The 22,562-nt window shown below is 33.0% G+C and overlaps 9 protein-coding genes across 9 annotated transcripts, besides 2 other annotated features; 5 read left to right on the forward strand and 4 right to left on the reverse strand.

Moving 5' to 3' along the window:
* Positions 1–197: 197 nt before the first annotated feature.
* On the forward strand, positions 198–2,859 carry TVAGG3_0482080 (uncharacterized protein; the record flags this gene model as incomplete). The annotated part of the gene is made up of 1 exon (XM_001305796.2): positions 198–2,645. One exon carries the CDS (start codon positions 198–200, stop codon positions 2,643–2,645), a length of 2,448 nt encoding a protein of 815 aa, XP_001305797.1.
* Positions 2,860–2,989: 130 nt separating this feature from the next.
* On the forward strand, positions 2,990–5,668 carry TVAGG3_0482090 (helicase related family; the record flags this gene model as incomplete). Its single annotated transcript, XM_051235881.1, has 1 exon — positions 3,178–5,091. The coding sequence occupies one exon, from the start codon at positions 3,178–3,180 to the stop codon at positions 5,089–5,091; it is 1,914 nt and encodes a 637-aa protein (XP_051093705.1).
* A 977-nt stretch (positions 5,669–6,645) lies between these two features.
* Positions 6,646–6,761: a mobile genetic element.
* A 1,469-nt stretch (positions 6,762–8,230) lies between these two features.
* On the reverse strand, positions 8,231–8,764 carry TVAGG3_0482110 (uncharacterized protein; the record flags this gene model as incomplete). Its single annotated transcript, XM_001305795.1, has 1 exon — positions 8,231–8,764. The coding sequence occupies one exon, from the start codon at positions 8,762–8,764 to the stop codon at positions 8,231–8,233; it is 534 nt and encodes a 177-aa protein (XP_001305796.1).
* A 422-nt stretch (positions 8,765–9,186) lies between these two features.
* On the reverse strand, positions 9,187–10,588 carry TVAGG3_0482120 (uncharacterized protein; the record flags this gene model as incomplete). Its single annotated transcript, XM_001305794.2, has 1 exon — positions 9,187–10,588. A coding segment is annotated over one exon (1,402 nt), but the record flags the coding sequence as incomplete, so codon positions are not given.
* Positions 10,589–11,432: 844 nt separating this feature from the next.
* TVAGG3_0482130 (uncharacterized protein) lies at positions 11,433–12,899 on the forward strand (the record flags this gene model as incomplete). Its single annotated transcript, XM_001305793.1, has 1 exon — positions 11,433–12,899. The coding sequence occupies one exon, from the start codon at positions 11,433–11,435 to the stop codon at positions 12,897–12,899; it is 1,467 nt and encodes a 488-aa protein (XP_001305794.1).
* A 61-nt stretch (positions 12,900–12,960) lies between these two features.
* Positions 12,961–14,059: a mobile genetic element.
* Positions 14,060–14,958: 899 nt separating this feature from the next.
* Positions 14,959–16,600, forward strand: TVAGG3_0482150 (Ankyrin repeat family; the record flags this gene model as incomplete). The annotated part of the gene is made up of 1 exon (XM_001305792.1): positions 14,973–16,493. One exon carries the CDS (start codon positions 14,973–14,975, stop codon positions 16,491–16,493), a length of 1,521 nt encoding a protein of 506 aa, XP_001305793.1.
* A 264-nt stretch (positions 16,601–16,864) lies between these two features.
* Positions 16,865–18,177, reverse strand: TVAGG3_0482160 (uncharacterized protein; the record flags this gene model as incomplete). Its single annotated transcript, XM_001305791.1, has 1 exon — positions 16,990–18,039. The coding sequence occupies one exon, from the start codon at positions 18,037–18,039 to the stop codon at positions 16,990–16,992; it is 1,050 nt and encodes a 349-aa protein (XP_001305792.1).
* A 220-nt stretch (positions 18,178–18,397) lies between these two features.
* TVAGG3_0482170 (uncharacterized protein) lies at positions 18,398–19,333 on the forward strand (the record flags this gene model as incomplete). Its single annotated transcript, XM_001305790.2, has 1 exon — positions 18,402–19,247. One exon carries the CDS (start codon positions 18,402–18,404, stop codon positions 19,245–19,247), a length of 846 nt encoding a protein of 281 aa, XP_001305791.1.
* A 146-nt stretch (positions 19,334–19,479) lies between these two features.
* TVAGG3_0482180 (uncharacterized protein) lies at positions 19,480–22,097 on the reverse strand (the record flags this gene model as incomplete). The annotated part of the gene is made up of 1 exon (XM_001305789.2): positions 19,674–22,085. One exon carries the CDS (start codon positions 22,083–22,085, stop codon positions 19,674–19,676), a length of 2,412 nt encoding a protein of 803 aa, XP_001305790.1.
* Between the last annotated feature and the right edge of the window lie 465 nt (positions 22,098–22,562).

The following is a 22,562-nucleotide window of genomic DNA, read 5'->3' on the forward strand; positions in this document are numbered from 1 at the left end:
ATTATATCCTCAAGGTTTGATAAACTTTTGACCATATTGGATTTCAATTTTTGTATTGAATTTCACACAGCAATCAATAATTCAGAAAATATTTACGATTATGATTTTTATAAAGCTAAATTCATCTCTCTGACTATCCCACTCAAATATGTATTATTAGTTTTTTTGACAATATAAAATTTGATTCAGAAATTGAAATGGGTAATGAGCAGTCTCATGGGGGTAAACAAATTGTAATTAATGAACAACAGATTGCAAAGTTACCATATAATGTAGGTGACCTTAGTGAAGTTACCTTAATGAACTTAGATAAAAACTTATTTAAAAAATTACCTACAGATTTACAGTCCCTTGTTGTATTATCGATGCAGTACAACGAGCTATCTGAAGACACTACAGATGTTGTCAATGCAATTAGCTCCTTTAAGAAATTACAATCTTTAGATATAAGCAATAACTTGTTTTCCCTTTATCCGGAGGGATTCAATGCTTTACATGGACTAAGGAAATTAGTAATGAACAACAACAAGGTTATGGATTTCAACATGTGCTATCCAAAGCTCGAATATCTTGATATTTCACAAAATCAGCTTCAAAGACTTCCTCCCCTTCCAAACACAATCAAAGAATTACATATAGGTTTTAACCACTTTGATAAAATTGAGTTAATGCACCAAAAACTTACAGTTTTAAAGATTTCCCTTTGCGATATTAAAGAAATTGGAGTTTTCAATCTACCTTCGCTACAGGAACTTGATTTATCACGTAATAAACTTACAAAATACCCCGATTTTGTTAAGTGCACGCCAAATCTGAAAATTTTACATCTTTCAGATAATTTTTGCCCAGAAATACCAAAATTACCAAATACAATTACACAATTTTTCTTTTGCTACAATAATTGCCTATTTATTCCCGATCACATTGCTAATTTACCAAAATTAAAACATCTTGATGTCAGTTTCAACAAAATCAAGGTTGTTAAGAACTTGCCATCATCACTTGTCTATTTTATTGCATCAGAGAACGACTTCGAAACAGTTTCCCTTGACAAACTCGAAAATTTGGAATATTTCTTCGTTGAAAGGAACCACTTAACACATATCCCTAATATCAGCATGCCAAAACTCAGGAAAATGAACGTATCATGCAATGAACTCGAAACATTCGAGTCTACATTGCCAAATTTGGAAAAATTATTACTTCAATTTAATAATTTAACAGAAATCCCAGAATGGGTCTACAAATGCAAGAATTTGAAGATCGCAAACTTCAATCACAACAAAATTACGCAGATTTCGCCTTCATTTTCCAAATCAAAAATCAAAGAATTTTCAATTTCGTTCAACAGAGTTTTACAGATTCCACAACTATCCAAACACATAGAGGACCTATCATGCTCATTCTGTGGCCTCAAAACATTACCTTCTGGCGGTGAAAATTTGAAGAAAATCATCGCAGGAAACAATTTAATTGAAAAAGTGCCAATTTATCCATCAATTCTCGAAATCCATCTATGTACTAACAAGCTTACAGAATTTCCTGAGATTAATGATCAGACTATCACCGTAGATGTATCCAGGAACAAAATAACACAAGTTCCTCTCCAAAAAATCCAAAAATTAAGAGAATTAGATGTATCTTACAACAAAATCTCGAAATTCGAGCAGATCAAGTTACCATACATCTTCTCATTAAAGATTGGACACAATCCTCTCTCATTTGCCTTTGATCATACTTTATATCCAAATTTGAATTTCTTGGATGTAATTGCTACTGATATTTCATTCACAGATGAGAAGCCACCAATCATGAACATCCATGTATCCAAGAACAAGCTCAAAACTCCTCATTGCATGCTGAATTTGACTTTTAATTGGTTATCTTTTTGCGAAATGAGAGGAACACGCGACACTGTTGAAGACATGTTTGTTTGCAAGGCCAATCCAGTCGATAACCAAGCTTGCATGGCCATTTTCGATGGACATGGCGGTTCTAAAACATCTTATTATGCTTGTGGCGTTTTTATTAAACTTTATACAAGTGCAAAAATGATTTTCTCCAAACAATGGTTGAGAGGAACAATGCGAGGTATCTCAGAAAGTGTCAAGACTAAGTTGTTCCCTGATGGATCAACAGCAGCTGTAGCAATGTTTAAAGATAGAAAATTGATAACTTCGACAATTGGAGATTCGAGAATCATCGTGATGACAGAAGATGGAAAATTAAAATACGAAAACAGAGTGCATAAACCAACACAAAGAGAAGAGTTCGAAAGAGTACATGAAGCCGGTGGTTCTGTTTATGGATTTAGATTGCAAAATTCATTGGCTTTGTCTAGAACTATGGGTGATATCGCTGTTCCTGGAATTTCAGCTGAATCTGAAGAGGATGAAGTGAATCTTGATGAAGAAGATCGATGGGTAATCGTTGGTTGCGATGGTGTTTTCGATGAATTACCAATGAGTTTCGTTGGGGAACTTTGTAAAAAAGCAAAAAGTGCAATTGGTTTGTCTCACAGTCTTAGAACGGCTGCTTTCGCTGCTAGGTCGCAAGATAATATTACTGTGGTTGCACTTGATGTAAAGACACTATACAGTAAGGTTGAATTGGCTTCTGACATGAATTCAACAATGAGAGAATAATTATTTTCTTTATTTTGTAATTGTTTGTTTTTTTATTATTAAATCTTCGAAATAAATTATTTTTATTATCTTATTACTTCTAATTAAATGTAAATTTCAAAATTATTTTTCAAATTTCGTTTACAATCATTTCGAACATCAAAAGAATCAAAATTTTGTCATAGTTTTTTTAATAAGTTGAGTGAGAAAATTACATGATATTTTAAATTTGATATTTGATTCAGACATTTAAGAAGATATACTGATTATCAAAGGCTTACTCATATGCCAATATTCTGTTTTTAAGTATAAACCAACAATGATATTTATGAGTAAATTCGAATTGATTTATGTAATATTAGATTTATGCAGTCATGCAACATATCAAGTCACAGTCAGAAACTATACATTTTTTCATTTGCCAACTCTATTTAACTATTATCTATGGTAAATGTTTTTCCTTTTTCTTGCAAAAGCTATATTAATACTCACAAAATTTTGATCGGAGAAAAATCTTTTTTACCCATTCTTTTCAATTTTCTTGAGATTCAAAATGCGACCTTGTCTTCCAGTCTTCTTTGCTCATTGTTTGACACCTCTTATAGTACTAGCATGCATGATTATCGGTATCGGATCGATGATGGCAGGTGGTAAAGTTGGACCGTTTAATTCATTAGATCCAAACACTTTAAACTTAACGGATGATCCAGTGATGTTTCTACAACTTACAGATGTTCATTTCCATCATTTATATACCGAAAGGCTTCAACACTTAAACAAATTATTCAAAAATGTAATAAACAACTTGCGACCAGACGTATTAGTCATATCAGGTGATGTCGCCGATGGAAACAATCACAATTCGGCTATCTCATTCCACAAGCAATACGAAGGAAACTGGAGAGTCATCATTGAAACCATAATAGACTCAAAAATCCTAGAATCTGATGCCATGTTCATACCAGTACCAGGAAACCACGACATGTACGGCGTTTACGCAGATACAAACGAGTCAAATAGATTTCGAAGACAATTTTTCAGCGATTCTACAGAGTTTGACTTCCAAACTTATCACGTTAATGAAGGAAATCATCCCATCAACGTCGTCTGCTTCTCCCCGATTACTCCTCCCATGATATCTGCTCCATTAGGTTTAATGCCATACGTAAAGTCCAAATTACTTGATAAGATTGAGAATGCTTACAAACCAGGCGAAACAAACATTCTGATCAACCATTTCCCATTACCTCTTTTGTGGTCAGGCAAAAACAAAAACAAGAAAAACATCAAAAATATATCATATATGTATGATGTCATGTTGACTGGCCACACACATCCACGTAATCCAGAGATCACTAAGAAGGAAAGCTTACTTCATGTAGTTTCATCTCCAGGATTTATGACATCAAACGTCACAATAATTTCCATTGACAACGGATTTAGTAGTTTTCATAAAGTTGATTCATCAAACAACAGACAAGCCATCATCACTTATCCAATCAATACTAATTCTATCACATCTCGTGTTGTTTTCTCAAAATCAGACATTGATGTCCGAGTTGTTTTATATGGTAATAATTCAGATCCATTACAACTGAAAATCGATGATCAAGAACCAATTACGATGAATTTGATCAAAATTTTGAAAGAAAATGTATCATTGTTTTCCATTAACGTTTCTCTTTCTAAAGGGAAACACACTATGGAAGTTATTGGTGCGAACTATGCAAACGAGTACTTTGTTGGTGATGAATACGAAGAAAAAAGCAAGTCATCAATTATGGGATTTATGAATGTTAATTTGTTGATTGGATTAGTTGTATTCTTATGTATATATACTATAATCAGGATTATTCCTATCTGGAAACTCCCAACATTAGAAGATAAATTAAATGAATTCCAAAGTGTTCTTAGTGGTGAGAAAGACAAAGGATCTATGTCAGTCTTGATGCAGCTTTGTTTAGGAATCCTTGATTATTTCACTAGATACAGACATCTCTCATTATTCGGTTATATCTTAATGGTTATTATGACATTATGGGTATATGTACTTCCATTATTCATCTCAGGCATGGATCAAAAGTATGGTGTTGTTTTTGCATACGGATCAGTTGTTGATGGTGACATTACATATTTTGCAACAGTTTTCATTATTTGGGTTTTTTATTATATCTTTTATTTGATGCCACTTGGTTCATTCCTTTCTCTTTACTACGAAACTAAGAAATCTATCTGGGAAATGGTTATTTTCTGCATTCCTATTATTTTCATTATTTTTGTTTGGTTTGTTTTTTCATATGTTACCGGTGAAGCGAAAAGTATCTTTGGATCCACATTTACATGGATTGCTCTTCTTGGCGTTATCTTGACAATTTTTGACATGGTTTTGACTCAAAAGAATCAAAGCAGAAAGACATCATCATCTCCAGACGAAGATCCAAACACCGATGACAAACCAATGCCTTAATTTTAATTTTCTATTTTTTTAGATATATTATAAATATTTCACTGTTTGTTTCTTATTTTTACGTTTAACATAATTTGAAATTGAAAGAAAATACCAAAAATTGACAATTCAAAATTTTCAAATAAATTGTTATTCTCCCTCCACAGTTGGAAAATCTGATACAGAACAAAATAGAAATGACTTATCATCCAATAATTAAATCTAATCGGCCATCAGAAATAGTCGAAACACAGTTCAAGCCTGAAAAACGCAAAAAGATTCAGCTGGTCTAAATATTTTGGCGACAAAGTTAAAGTTGATCGAACTCTAACGATTATTACGCTTTCCTATATATAATATATATGTGTTTATTTCTTAAATTTTAAAGTATCCTATTCCTTAAAACTGGAGCTTACCGAGACCTTAAATTTGAAAAATTGATGCTATTGTATTTCCCAATTTTGATATTTTATCGATAAAATAAAAATTTCAAAAATATTCTTATCGAAAATAGGCTATTGATTTTTTTAAAAATAGCATTATGCATTTAAGAAATGAAAAATATTGATTGTTTCAGCTCCATCTTAATTAATAAGTGAAAATATGATAATATCGTTTCAAACCACAACATAGCACTTCATAGCTACGGTATCTGATATTGCCTTAATTATTTTTGCTCAATATCACTTCGAATTATATCCTGTATTTTTCAAATTGTAAAAAAAAATTGAATTGTGAAAAAAAATTTGAACTGTGGAAAAAAATCGAATTGTAAATAAAATGAGTGTAGTAGCAATTGCTAGTTTTTTTTTTGCAGCTTTAGAGAATACAAAGTAAAAGGTCAATATATATCAAAAGACATAACGAAATCTACACATTACTAAATATTTCACTGTTTGCTCCTTATTTTTACGCTGAATAAAAATTCTGAAATATTCTTGTAAAATTTGTGAAAAAATGCCGAAAAGTGACAGATGGAATATCAAATGCAGAACAAAGGAGAAATCCTTTATCATCAAGTGGTTAAAAATAATAGGCTATCATAAATTCAAAAAGATTTAGTTGGTCTGAATATTTTGGTGCTAAAGTTAAAATTGATCAAACTCAGAATGGAACAGCATTATTTGATAATGCAACTTCTAACAATTATTACATTTTTGTTTGCAGCTTTGAAGAATGCACAGAAAAAGGTGCAATATTTATCGTTAGATCTAACGAAATCTACACATTACTTGAAGATTCTGCATTTTACAAATGCAATTCCAATTTCTATGGTGGATCTTTATTCTATTTCTGCAGTGAAGGACATTTTGTTCAACAACGAAATTGTTATTCTGAATCAATAGCAAAAGAAGGTTTAATGTCATTTTCTCAATTAAACCTTCAAATCCAGTAATTTGAGTCAGATTAGATTAATTTAAGGCATATTTCAAAATCTTATTCTAATACGATTCTGGAGAATCTTTCCAAACCATGATATCTGTTGTTATTACAGATAAATACTCAACATCGAAGAAGTTATAACAGATTTACGTAATTTTTTTTTTCAACTAACTGTCAGCAACTTGTGGAGTATTACCACTTTCTGACACACTCTCAAATTGCCTGTTTAAGGTTTTATTTTCTGAGATTCTTCACGCCTGTTTTCCGATTTTTGAGCGAATGTCAGAAAGTGGTAAGTGCACCCTTAATTAAAGAAATATAATTTTGATAATAATATCTCCAAAATGCCTCGATCTATTTCAGCGATTCCATGTATATAAGTTTCAGAGCAGGCGGTAAGTATATCCTTTAGCAAAATTGAAAACTGAGCGAGAAAATTTATCTGGACTACCTTTCTTCAAACAATTATTATGTACCAGTAGTCGATTCTTCCTTTCTTCTACTTAGATTTGAATTTGATTTCGAATGGTAAAGAGATTTAAAAAGAAAATACTAGCGGATACAAACTATCTCCATGAAAGGGTTATAATGGAATCAAGATGATACCTTAAAATAAGGTTCAAAATTCTGAAGTTTACATGATCCTCCCGTGTGCACCCTTAAGAATAATACAGAATATTGCAAAATTTAATATGACTAATCAACAAGATGGAAATCCTAAAGAATTTGATAAATCACAACTATTATGCATCAAAGCTTTTCCTAAAAATCCATCATTTAAGCCGGTTAAAGCAAGAAAATTTCAAAATAAGAACGACTCTAAATTAGATTTGCATAAAAATTCAGAAAATCATGCGCGCACCGATCAAATACTGTCTTTAGAATCGAGACCACCAACATTTCGCGTCTGTACATGCAAACGAACACAAAATACAACAATCAAAGGTTTTAGGATCAACTTTTTGTTTACATCATCGACTAGCGAGAATTTAAGCGCCAAAATAAAACCAAGAAAGGATTCGTCGTCGATTGGAATTTCGAAAGGAAGTGAATCTCACATCAAATCTAAATCTTTCATTGGCGTAGTGCTTTTTACGAACAATTTTTGTGATGCATCTCTACGCATGGACGAGATGTATGGAAAAGAAATCTGTACCATACAATTTCGACAAAATGTACCTGATTCACCAAGAGATGTATCGCTTCATATGTTTGATCAACCATCGACAATTCCGCAGAAATTAGAAAGTAAACAACCAGAATTTATTGACGGACAATGGTTTGTAGATCTTCATTCAGATAACGCAGTTGCTAGTATTAAAAATAGTTGCTTATGCGATGAGAAAGGTTTAGCATATATCGTAATTCGAAAAGTTTCTAAAGATAAATTAGAAATAAAATCTTATCATGAAATATCAGATTTAATATTGTTCAGTATATGCATTTCATCATTTCTATGTAAGGAATGAAAAGGATGCTTTGTAATATTTGCAAAATTTGGGAAAACGAAATAAAATAAATTAATTTCCTGTTTAAACTGTATAAAAAACATGTTTTCATTATCTAACTTTGAAATTTAGTCAATAAGTACATGACTCTGTATTTTTCTTGGAAATAAAAATCAAATTTTGTAATCCCTAAAGAATTCTTAATTCTGCTAAGGATATGAATCATTCACCATAACTGGTATTATGTTTCAAAATCAAATACTTATAGAATACATGAATTGACATTTATAGATAAAGTTTAGAATAAAAACAAATAAATAAATAAAAAATTACTTTGATAAGTATTCCAAATACTTTGATATATTAGTCGCATAAGAAGTAAGTTTTGTGTGAACTCTTACAATCAAATTTTTGTAAGAAAGAACTACAACTTTATGAGAAAATGAGTTCCCTCTTTTGATGTGTTCAATTCTTATTATGCTCTTTCCAACAATCATCCCAGAAACTTCTAATTTTAGGTCTTTCAGTGATTCTGATTTTGGAGAAACCAAAATTTCCAAATTATTGTTTTCCAGATTCAACGAAAGTTTGAAATTTGGCTCTTTCGTCTTTCCAATTGCTTCACTTCTGAAGCATGGATACAAAGGAATATCAGATGATGATTCTTGGAAAACTTCTACATTCGAAAAGTACTTTTTCATGCCAATCAACTCTCTGTTTTCATTTGAATAACCAATGAAAACAAAAAGTTTGTAACTTCCTGGATTCGAAGAACTGAATGAGAATTCAAGTTCTTTTTCATCATCTTCTTTCATATCGTTAAGTTTGTAGAAACCAGAAACTTCTTTCGTCTTCGGATTCATCAGGAAAACATTATCAGGACACAAAACATGTAAATGAGTCAAATTTGTTATGGCTTTCAAAGAAAGAACAAATTTGGTCGGATGTCCTGCAATACACTCATAAATTGGCCAATCAACATTCAATTTCGCTTGTGGACAATCATTTGGAACAGTTGCAAAAAACGGTTTTGTAAACTTGGCAAAAATTCTAATTTTTTCTGCCCAAAGGAATTCGATTCCGTCTACAACAATGTCGCCAAAATCTTCTATCGTCATGTTAAGTGTCACTTTTTTATGAAATGACACGTTTTCTTTTGTAGACGAAGCTTTTCCTTTTATAGAAAGTGAAGCAATTCCCGCTTCGAACTCTTTACACAAGGAATTGATTTCTACATTGAAGGAAAGTACATCTCCGACACTTAATTCATTTGTTTCCTTTTTATTCAAAAACTTTTCCCTGTTTTTGAAACTAAACAAACGAATTGCGGTCTGATACCAGTCTTCTTCGTAATTGGAAGGACCAGTAATAGGAGAATCAAATGAGACATCAATAAGTGACACTTTAATGAAGTTACACTCAAAAACTTCCGTTGGTTCTGTCAATGCCAGATATGTCGCAGTGATTGGAGCCTTTTGGATGTGTGTTTCCTTGAGAAGTTCACCTAGATATGGTGACATGAGTGCCGCTGACTCCGGTTTCTCATGAAATAGTGTGGAAACAATGGAATGAAGTAAATAATTTTTGGCATCGTATAAATTTGTGGAAGAAATGGAATTATATGCACGCCAATAACATCTTAGACAATGTTCTTCATTTCCTGTGGCTCTATGGAGTTCAGATGCTTGCATTAAAGTTAATGGCAAAGATTTTCCTTTGAAAATCGAAATTTGCTCGAGTAAGAAGGGTCTAACGATCAGATTAATTGGGGATTCTGAGATTATATAACGTTCTATCTCTGATGTTGTTGGTTTTGACATTTTAAATGAAATCCAAAAATGAATAAGAATTGCAAGGAGACGCCATTCATAAGTTGGCGAATACTCGATGCATTGAAGTATATCGTTGATTGTATCATTGCTGATTTCACCTAAAATGATCTCTAATTCAATTTTTAGAAAAATTGAACTTGTTTGTATTTCAACAGGGATATTTGGGCTCTTTAACAGCTCTTTAACTTGTACATAAGCTGCTTTGTGATTACCTTTGCATGCTTCTGCATCAATTACCCTTCGAAAATTAATAAAATCTTTTTTATTGAGGTAATCTGCTCGTGCGTTATCAACTAATCGATCTAATCGAGATTTAAGTGATCTAATAATAAAAGCTTGCAATATTTCTTCTAGTTTTGCCTCTTCATAAATGGCATGAATTCCTGAAGCTTGATCGATTGTGTATTGCGCCCACATAGGGAATTTTCTTGTTACTGGCTGTTCCGTTCCAAGTGAAAAGAACATCACAGAGATAGGTAGATCAAAAAAATTTCCAGTTTGAAGAAAATCCGTTTCGTACATAACTTGTCTTAAGTATTGTGTTGTCTGTAGTTCACGATTTGGTTGTGTGTTTGTATCTTTTGCGTCAAAATAGAAACCTTTTTCTCTAGAATTAAAAATTAATTTTGAACTGCTAAGGTAACTGTTAATAGATTTCGAATTAAATGATATCGCTGGAAAGTAAATTCTAATATTCAAGTTGTTTTCTTTTGTAATTTTCTTCCATGCTCTGCGGATTCTTGAAAAACATCGCGGTTGAGCGCGAACAAGCTCGGTAGAAATGTTGCAATAAACAACATGAGTAAGCCTTTGCATAATGAATGAAGGAAGCGGCTCAACTTCTATCTTCTTCATTCATCTAAAAATATAAAAAATATAAAAATCGTCAAAAATCTTGTCACTTTTGTAGGTGTAATTTATACGTCACTTTTTGTGCCTCTGAAAAAAATTGAGAGGAATGGCCGGACAAACGCGAATTCGAAGGCTTGTGCGCATGTACGCAGGAGTTCAAAAATTTCGCAATAAATGTAGCACGGGTGGCGCGCGACCTCGTGGTCGGAGTGTCAATTAGTGATTTACAACAATTTATTTCATTCTTAGAGCTTATATTTTTTAATTTTTAAATCTTTGTTTTCGTTTTGCCATTTGACAAGAAATTCTACTACACATTCCATTATACAAGGAAACTTTAATGATTTATTGATTAATTCGCTATAATTCTGATAAATTTTTTTTTGATCTAACTATGATATTACAATTAAAGCAATTCTTTGTTATTGAGATTTTATTGCTAATTAAAATCTATGAGCATTTTGTAATGTTATCGATTCTATTCGATATGAAAAAATAATGATTTGAATTTTCTTTCACCAAAGCATTAAAATTTGCTAGGCTCGAAAATTTATGCATATTCTGATAAACATGGCAAAACACAAAACTTATCTAAAATAAATTTGATATTAACTGTATAAGAGAGAACTTCCAAGGTACAATTCATAATATTTTGCTGTATGATAGGATATTAAATCATTATAATTAATTTTTTAGGTTAATTGGATGAATTTGATTTGAAAATTCTGAAAATTAACCAGCATTCTATGTGACATCTATCCTAAACTTGATGCTCAATATATTCATTGCAGTAGATATGAAATTTAGTAAAAAAACGATTATCCAAAAAATATACGTTAGTAAAAAAATGTCGAAAGCAGCTACAACGAAACACAATAGAGCTGCAAAAGGAAGGACAATTTCAGTTGGTTTATTCGATCTTCTTAATCAAGCTTTATCCGAATTTATCCATACTGAACATATAAATCCACAAACTTACACTGCAGCAATTGATGCATCAATTGCAAACAAGAAATCTCATCCAGGAGCTGTAGATCCAGTAATTTTCGCCTTCTCACCTGTTTCTAGTCCTCCTGCTGGAATTTTACTTAAATATGTCGAACTTCTTAAAGCACGCTATATTCGAAATCTCGCACAAATTTTTGCTTCAAATGCTTCAGACTTTGCACGATTTCATCGCTTTTTTTCAAAGCAGGCAATCCAAACTCCAGAATTATTTGATTTTCTTTCGAGTTTGGCTTTAACTGCTGCAGAAACGGAGCCACAAAACTTAGCAACACTTTTCATGAAATACGGTTTTGATTTATATAGCCCTCAATTAAGCAACAAAGAACTTCTTTCACCAATTGTAAAATTAATCTTCGCCCATACAGAATCTGATGAAGCTTCACGCGATGCAAGAGTTTCAAAGATATTAGATTGCATCTCAGATGAAGAATCTCGCTATGTTGTCCTCGCACATACAGTTATGGAGGAAAGAATTTTCTCATCACGACTATGCGATTTATATTCTTCATATATTGAGAGTGGTCTTAAAGAATCAGACTATCAACCATACGCTGTTCATATCTTACGTTATATTTCTCCAATTAGAGGCGATTTAATTCAAACTTATTTACCAACTATTGCAGAATTTGTTGATGATAAGAGGCCAATTATGCAGGCTGCTCTTGTACAGCTTTTAATTGACGCATCTCAAGAAGCTTTACTTACACAGATTATTGAAAATACAGATCGCATTGAAATTCTCTCATTAGCACTCCATTTAGTTTCAGAACTCGGTTCAATATCATCTACATTACTTATTTCATTATTTAAGAAGATTGGAGCCGATAATATTTATCAAGTTTGCACAGAAAGATGTACCGTTGAAACCCCTGTTGGCGCACTTCAATTAGGCAGACTTACTAATACTTGGAATATCGCTGCAGTTAACTCAACTGTTATTCAGCATATTCAGTCCATTCCTCTTAACCAATGGGATGTTGAATTCGCTCTTTGCAAGTTACTCCTCAAGCAGCCTATGGATTCTACATCCGCACAGATCTGGAAACAACTCTTTAGCTCATTAACTCCTCAATTTGGAGATTTGATGAGAGATGAAGAGATGTCAGAAACTATTTTCGATATTGTTAGCTTTTATCTTGTTGCCACTCTTGATATTGAGTTCTTCGAGAAGCTTCAGCCTTATCTTGAACCTGTAGTAACTGTTGCAAAGGAAAAATGCAAAGTTGCTGGCACAAAGTTCTTGACAAAAGCTGCAGAGCTTGGCCCGAAGTTCAAACATATTGTCTCTACTCTTATATTGGTTTAAAAATTGATATTTATTATTATATTAAATTAGATCATCAGAATAAGATTTTATTTATAGAAGAACTCTCGTAAACGAAAAAGAGGATTTGACGCAGTCAAATCCTCTCTCTCAAAAAGTGGACTTTACATGGCAAATTTCAAATGCATGTAAGGTCCACTTTGATCAGTTTCAGGATGGAATTGGAGGCCATGAGGTACTGACATTGCATCAGTATCTCATAGCCTCCAATCCCTTCAAAAAATGGGAGAAACTTTGGTCGAATAATTTAACATTCGGCCAAAGTTTCTCCATAATTAATGAGAATGAAGGGTAAGAGGCATATAGGGTCACTATATACCTCTTACCCTTTCATTTTCATTTGGAGGTCAAAACAACCCGGAGTTAATTGCAAACAATTAACTCCAAATTGTTTATGTTAAGGAAGGAATTGGAGGGTAAGAGGTAAATAGTATGAATATGTACCTCTTACCTGCAATTCCTTCTAGAAAGTTCCAAAACTTTGGGTTAATTGCAAACTATTAACCCAAAGTTTTGGAACTTTCAAGTGGAGATGGAAGGCTTGGGGTATATATTAATACAATATACCTCAAAGCCTTCCATCTCCACTACAAATGGGAGAAACTTTGTCCGAATAGTTTAACATTCGGACAAAGTTTCTCCCATCTTTCAATGTAATTGCTACCTGTGAGGTACTGACTTGAAGTCAGTGCTTCACAGGTAGCAATATCCAAAAATTTAAAAACATTTTATCAGTTCGTTAGAGAACTAGAGCCTCCTAGGTACTGAACCAGAATCAGTGCCTAGGGGACTCTAGTGATCTATATAAATCTGAGAAACTTTGAGGAAATTGTTCGACATTTCCTCAAAGTTTCTCAGCAATTTAGCGAGGAATGTTCGTTATCGTGTAGATATTTATAATATATACATGATAACAAACATTCCCCGCTAAAAGATGTAAAATCTTATAAGAAATAATTGCAAAAGAATAACAAATTGCAACAAATTTTATATGAAACTGAACCTTATGAGGTAGTGATTCAAGATCACCGCCTCATAAGATTCAGTTTCAATCTCAAGTATCTCAAAAGTAAGGCTCTATTTTTTGCCATGTAAAGTGTCACTTTACTATCAAACCATTTTTATCGTTTTCGTTTACAACAGAACAACCAGTAATCCCTTGAAATATGAACATTTTAAAGAACATTTAAAATAATTGCAGAATATGCATTTCATTCTTATAATTATAGCATATAAACAAAGTGCAATGTAATCAAATACAGCATACAATGGTATTAAGCTTAAACATACATACTTAATGCTATTATCTCCTAATAATACTATAGATTTACTCTAATTTAGATTCTCAACTAACTATGAATCTATTTAATTAGCTAGATATGGAAGAAAACTCATTGGTATTGTTAACTATAAGTTATTAAATGAATTCATAAATTTATCCAACATTTCAGTTTCTAATTCGAGTTTTGAATACGTATTATATAGTTACATGTGCATATTTAAAGTAAGCTTAGACAAATATAACTAAATGAAACTTAATTCTGAGGTCTATCAAGATGTTGGAAGAAAAACTATATTAAGTTAAAGAAAAGCATTAGTGGTATTCTAAAATTCGTCTTTGTGTGTTCATGTGTTCTATTTTATTTAGATTTCTTTATCCATTACCCTATGTCTTAATCAGATTTTGAATGGAGTTGACAATAAAGTAATGGGATTACTCAATATATCAATAACACGCGAAACAACAAGCTCAGATACTCACTCCGAATATCTGAAAACCTGTCTTGCAAATAAGGCTGTAGAAATGTCAGAGACCCACCAAGAACAATCCATAATTTTTAACATGGTTTGGAATATGATATGAGCACTATTTATAGGTGTTAAATCAATTGCTAAATCATTTGAATGTAACCAATCGAAATCAAAAGAGCAAAATCATTTACAACTTGAAATTTAATATATTTAATATATGTGTGATTTAAAAACAAGAATTAAATTGAAGATCCATATTGAATTAAACTGAAACTGTTATCATTCAATTCGCAAATCAAAGAAATGTCTATTCCTGTGACTATGGGAGGAATTCCTGTTGCAAGATCCGAACAACTCGATCTCCTCACAAAGGCGCAGTTTATTCTTTCTAAAACAAAGACAATGACTGATGAAGATATCATAAATTCATTAGGATTTTTGATACAGACAGAAGATACGGAAACATTCGACTTCTTAGTAAGAGAACTGACTGCTGCTTATATAGATCCAACACAAAATACTGATGCAATCTTAAAAACGATTTTGTTTTATTGCCGAGCATACCCAATATTCAAGGATGAGGCATTAAAACTCTACGGAACAGCCATTTCTGATACAAGAAAAAAGATTTATCACTTCAGAATACTTCGTTATCTTCTTAAACAAGGAATTTACGAAATTAACGATATTAAATTAATAATTTCAAAGTACCCAATCTCATATGAAAACCAATTCTATCTTCTTATACTTCATTTTACTCCTGAGCTCGAAACAGATGATCCAGAGAAATTTAATCTTATTTTAGAAAAAATTCAAGGTTTCGAATACCTCAGCCAAACATATCGTAGTCTTCTCGACGAATACATCATCCAGCCACTATCCACTTCCAAATTTAACAAGCACAAAAAGTGGATTCATACATCTGCCTTCCTTGAATACGGTTTAGAGGAAGATTCTATCCTCAAGAAGGTCCTTGCAGGCGATGAGAACGCTATCCTGTCTTTCGCTAAAGGAGAATTCGCATTTTCCCAACCACCTTTATATCCAAACCAATTTCTCGCATACCAGCCACATCCTTTGATGATTTGTGCATTATTCGGATTGATCAAGCCAATAGCGACACAGCCATACCTCTGCGCCCGTCTAAAAGACAATACAAATAATCCATTCCTTGTTTACGCAGCTGCCGGCGGTAATGTTGCTATTCTTGAGATCCTTGCCCGTAATCACGTCATCCTTATGAAGGATCAGTCCGAGGAAGACGAAGAAGTTGCAATTGCCCATCCAATCACCCGTGAACTTGGTCCATTAGGCACAAGAGCGGCCGTTCCTTCATCTTTGTGTCCTGCAGGTACGAAATCCCATGGCAAGAATTTCGGCGCATTATCTGCAGCTGCATCCAACAGACGCCTTGACGCATTGTTCTGGCTCCTTGAGAATACTAACTGCTCACAGATCGATTTGAATAATGCTCTCATCGAATCTGCAAGAGCAAACTTTTTAGCAGGAGTCAGATTATTAGTCAACAAAGGTGCGGATATAAACTGTAGAGGATACGATGATGAAACACCTCTACACGCTGCTTGTGAGAATGGAAGCATCGAAGCGGCAAAGCAGATCTTAATTACTCCAGGAGTAGATGTTGAAGTTAAAAATGCCAAGAAACAGACAGTTTTTCACATGGCAGCGTACAGCGGAAGTACAAGAATGTACAAACTCATTGAAGACATGCAAGGAATGGACAGCGCTTTGTTAGATTGTTACAGGAACTCTCCAAAGACAATCTTTGAGAGCACAGTGAAAGAAATGCCAAATGTTTTATAATTATTTACAAATAAAAAAATAACGTGTAGATATTATTAAATTAACTGAAATTTATTTATGATTAATTAATTTTTCAGAGTTTATGTCTCTATAGCATACATTTCCACAGAAAAAAGAGATGATCTCACAAAAAGAAGTTGAATTAAAGGATAATTTATGGAAAAATTAATTTAAAATTTATTTGAAACAGCAAATTTCTAATAACTATCTATGAGAAACCGGTTAAGGAAACGCCAAATGTTATATAATTATTAACAAATATAAAAAAAAAGAATAAAATGAAGATATTTTTGCTTAAAAGATGGTTAGAGCATCTTTTATAGTGCATAAATATTGCTGTTAACAGTGGAAGGCGTGTCCTCTATGATAGTGTATCTCCATTTGGATATATACAAAAGATATCGATTTTATTTATATTTTTATTCTTAAAAACTCAATAAAAAACGTATCAAATTAAGCGCTATAAACAAACAACATATTTACCAACAATTAAAAATTATCCATATTTTTTCTTCATCTTTTGATATCTGTCATGCTGCTCTATTGCCTGGTCAGATAAACCTGGGAAGTAGTTAACTACTTTATTACTATCCCTTGGGCAATGCTCATAAAGCCTCAAAAGAAATTCTTCGGGAAGTCCGTAAATTAAGTGATGTAGCCACTTGAATTGACCTTTAATTGACTTAGTCTTATTAATTTCACGAAAATGGCCAAAAACAGAAGTATTAATTGGAGTTTGATCAGCCATTAACAATGCGTCTGGATGGAGGTTCAGGGATGGAATGTGACCATTGTATGCATAATACGTGAGCATTGATTGGTCAGTTATTCTCCCATAATGATTCATATCATTTAATACAAGGTCAAAAACTGTTGCAATGATATGAGGATCGCCTGCACCACAACACCCATTAATATTACCCTTTTCTGCAAGTAATTCTGGCGTAATACCACCAGAATCTTTTGTTTTCATAACTACTTCGTCATATTCTGGTAAAGCACCTAATTTTTGTCTTTCTGGAAATAGTGTAAGACCTTGTGAATACTCGTGGTCTTCGCTAAAAACAATATCTTGAAAAAGAAAATCTTGGCTATCAAAATATGCCATGCGGTTGATGAGAGCGTAAAATCGCTGAGTAAAAGAATGAAATAATATTATTTTCGTTTTGTATCTCTCAAAGAAAAATTCTTTAAATCTGCGTTTTCCTGTGTTAACAATCATTGCTCCGCATCTTTCAACGTATTTTTTAGAAATTCTATCAATGCCTCTGTAAGATTTATCATCAGTTAGAATGATAAAAGTCATATTCGAAACTGTTCTAATGTTTTTTGATAAAAGAACTGTGCCAGAAGGGGAGTTCATTATTGTTGTTACTCCAACATCTTGGGGAGTTGAAAAATCCTTGTGGCTTAAAGGATGAAGATTGCATTTTTGACATTTATTAGAAACTATTATTTCTTCTCTCATGAGTGCGTTCATTATTCTGATTGTATTATTTTGATCAAAAATATCTTCCATTACAACACGTGAAAATAACGGAACCATTGCAAATTTTGGCTCATATCCATAAATAATGAATAAAATGGATATAACAAGAAATATAGTCCCATGGAAATACAGAGCTTTCACTCTGGATTTCTGGTATTTCATTGCAATGATTCCGGAGGAGGAATTTTTTAAAAAATAGAATTCATATTTGTCATACACTTTATCTATAATATTATACACTTAATGACCAATTGATATTAAACCGAAATGGCAAAATTCAAAATGAAATTTCGTATGAAATGATTTCAGTAGATAAATTATTGATAATTATGATTACCGTAAGAAACCTGATTAAATCAATATTAATCATTTGAAAAAGTAACTCTTTTTTTCGCATAAGGCCGTTTAAAAATAAAAAGATGAGTGCAACAGCTCCAACAGCTAATGATCAAGCTCGCCCACAGACAACTGGATCAGCTTCACAGCAGAATCCATCGATCCGTGCTCTCCAGTTCGCTATCAACACAACTCTTCAAACACAACAATTAGAAAAAGAGAACGAAGCTTTAAAGGCAAAGCTCGCTGAAAACGAAAAACTCCTTTCAGAGTTCGATGATGCCAGAGTTCGTGCTAAAAGTTTAAAGACTCAATTAAAAGAAAAGGAGGCTAAACTCGAAGCCAAGCGCCAAGAACTTATCCAAATCCAAGAGGCAATTATTTCAACACTTCAAGCTCCTCCACAGCAGCAAAACGAAGATCCAGAAGAAGCTCTTGTTCCAATTCCAATTATTATGAACAGAATTCAAGAACTTGTTATGTCCCTCTCCGAAACAGCCGCTGATAATAAGACCACTGCTGTTCCAGTTATTTCTCTTTTCAATACAAGCGAAAAATTAAATCAATTGTACGACGCTCTCGTTGAACAAGATATCATCCATGAAACACAAGAAGAGCACGATGAGAGATACAGAAAGTACGTACAAGCTCAGCAAGCTATTGTTTCTAAGCTCAAAGATATCCTTGCTTCTGCAAAAGCACAAGGAGCCGACCTTGAGGAAGAAGAAGAATTGGTTGAAGAAGAGCAGAATGAAGAGGAAGCTAAGAATGAGGGACCAAAGATTGTTGAAGTTACAGAAGAAGAAGAAAAGAAAGAAGAAACTCCAGCTCCAGAAGAAAAGAAGCCAGAAGAGGCAAAGCCAGAGGAACCAGCAGCTAAGGAAGAGGCTCCAGCTGAAGCAGCTGCACAAGAAAAACCACCAGCATAAGTTTTGATTTGATTCATTATTTTCTTTTGCCTATTATCCTCCTTTTTAACATAAAATTGTATGGATTTTCAGTTCTACATAATTGCTCACATTTTTTATTATGTTTTTATAAATTATGTGTAATAACTTTATTTTCTTTCAAAATCTCGTTAATAGACTTACTCGTTGATATTAAAAGGATCAAAATACCAATGTTTGATTGGAATTGAATGCTTTTATATAAACTATTCATTGATGTATTGCTTATCTGTACATTCTCTATCTTACAAACCCAGCTTTAGTAGGTTTTCAAGAGTGTCTAGCATTTCTTTCATATTATAAACTGCAAGTACCCTATTATTTTGAATATACTCGCATTATGTCATCTTTTTTATTATTCAATAGGGGAAAAAATGCGCATTTATTTTATGGGCATAAGAGATATTTTTATTCTGTAGTAATGAGTGGAGTTGAGTTAAGCTTGTTTGACTCATTCTTCTTCTTATAGATGCAAACGCCGACGATGATTGCGACTAATGCAACGCCAACACCACCTGCAATTGCGAGGATAGTAATCAACTTTGTGTTACTGCCCTTCTTAATGATGTAGAGATTACGAGATGATATTGAATAATCAACCTGATCATTATAGAATTGATTCTTTGATGTGAAGGCAATGTTTTCAATAGAATCAGCCTCTGTGACAATGATCATATCTTCGACATCTTCGAAATTATTAGGGACAAGGTCATCTTTCTCAAGATTGCAATTGATTGTCATGTTTTCGATTGTTGTGTGATTGGCAACCAAAATTGCTAAATCAGATGGGATGTAGCTGTAATTCAAGTTGGAGATCTGATTGTACATAGCAATTGTTGCAGATCCTTCCTCCAAAATAAGGTTGTTAACTTTAATTTCCTTTGGAAGCATATGAATTGCTTGGTAATCAACATGGTAGGTATCGCATGTGATATTTCCTGATGATGTAATTGTGATGTTGTTCAAAACTTCAATGTTTTCGATTTTTGCATTATTTCCTGGAGTCAAATTAATAATTGAATTAGCAGATGCAATCAAAGATTTTAATTTTCCTGAGAAGCTGATGTTGATATTACTAGCTGTTTCGTCGAGTTTTAATGAGTGTTCATCTCCTGTAAGTTCGACTTTAACATTTGCAAATCCGTTTGTTGTTGCTGACGGAGCTTTAATTGAAACTGTTGTGCAATTTGGATATGAAGCGGTAACTGTAACTGGAGAATCAGAAACGACTGTAGACTCAAGGTTGATTGGTTCAATGAAGATCATTGCAGCATAGCATTCCTTTGCACCAGCATTCTGTGCATTGTATGTGTTACTATCTACAACCATTGAATCTGGGAAATGCAATTCGACAAGTGCCTTGCTATTTTTATCTTTTGGAAGAGCAGAAAGATCGGCTCTTAATGACCATAACTGGAATATATTTTGTCCATTGCATAAGTCAGCAAGCTTCTGGTTAATTCCAGCATTGTAGCATCTAAGAATCATGATAGATGTCTTAGTAAGATTTCCGTTGTAGTGGACATTCAAGCCTCTTGAAACAACGACATTGAGATTTGAAATGGAGTCATCAGAAAGATAAACTGTCTCTTTATCACCATCGAATTCAACAGCTGTTGTGAAGTTCATATCGATTGTGATATCTTCTGTATAATCCTTGAAACACCAAATCTTGAAAACACTGACAGCATGGTTAACTCTGTTACTGATTGTAGTGATATCACTTGAAGAATTGAGTAAAACTGTATTTTCTGGGCATTTGTTCTGATCCTTTGTAATGCAGAAATCAGTTTGTGGTTCATGCTTTGTGATCTTGATTGTTATCTTATTCGAGGTGCACATTTTTTCACCATAGAAGTTACCATAGAGGAATGGGAATCCAATATAATGGATACTTGTTGACAACTGAACATTTTCGCAATTAATGTCTGGAGCGTATATGACATCATAAGTTCCTTCTGCAAGATCATCCATGTTATCAATGTCTAATTGGAACTGAATATCCTTGCTCTTGAGCTTTCTTGCTTTGATAGCGGAATGAATTGAACCAAAAGCATTGATTGCCTCAAGGTTTGTGAATGTTAACTTTGAATGGTTCAATGTCATGTGATCAAATGAGAAGTTTCCAGAGAAGTCGACAACACCTGATTGTCCATAAAATTCCTTGGCATGAACATATTCTGCTGTTGATGTAACTGCCGAAACACTATCAGTGCCATAGATGCCTTCAACATCAATTCCTTCGCCTGAGATAAGCGTGGATGATGTTGTTCTGATCTCCTTCAATTGGGCTTTGCGTGAGGCATGATAATGATATTTCGAATTATCAGAACCCTGAACAATGTTGAACATGTTAATGTTAGATTCTGTGGAAAGCTTGAAACCATTCTTTGCAACAATATTTGGTCCAGATGCCTGCTTTGAAACAGAAAGTGGGAAGTTCATTTCGAGATCTGATCTTCCGTTGAATGTTGCACGGCTAATAAGATGATGACGGTAACCAGCAACGTTATAGATATTTACCTTTGTGAGATTTGCTGAAAATGTGAAAAATGTATTAACTTGAGTATAATTGACAGTGAATTCGCAGTGTGATTCTTCATTGAGGGAGAATGTAATCTTTTTCATGTTCAAATATATCTTATCATAAGCGATATTATCGAAGTAAATGTTTGAATCTACTGAGCAATCGATGAATTGTTTTGTGCCATTGTACTGTGAAACATCATAATGGAAATCAGAAGCCTTAACAGAAGATTCTGATTTGCCAAGCAAGCCAGAGATTGTCTGCCCTCTGAAGAGCTCTAATGCAAGTAGCATTATTTATGAAAAGTGAAGTGGAGAATCAATCCGTGAAATTTTGAAGAGTACTCGAATTTTGAATAGTTTATCTCAATCAGGAGCCTGTCTCCTTTTTTATATAATAATATTGCATTGTTACCATATTAGAAAATACTTTGTAAAATGAAATAAGTGATCCCCGAAATGAATTGAGAAGAAATAATTATTATTTTCAAAAAGTCTTCACAAAAATGGTGATCACTTTTTATTTAATTGCCTGAAAAGTCCAGATGTAGAAACTGGACATAAGGGAGCAGATTTATCTTGTAAAAAATAATAAATACTGAATTTTTACAAAAAATTGAGTCGAATTTTGAATGACATTGAGACAATGGGCGGATGAACCTGAACACATAAATACGTTTCAATTTAAAACTAATATTGATTATTTAATTAAGAATATTTCAAATTTTAAAAAAATAATTTTAAAATTAAACTGTTATAAAATGGAACCAA

The sequence above is a fragment of the Trichomonas vaginalis genome, chromosome II (genome assembly GCF_026262505.1).
Source record: "Trichomonas vaginalis G3 chromosome II, whole genome shotgun sequence".
Lineage (NCBI taxonomy): Eukaryota > Parabasalia > Trichomonadida > Trichomonadidae > Trichomonas > Trichomonas vaginalis.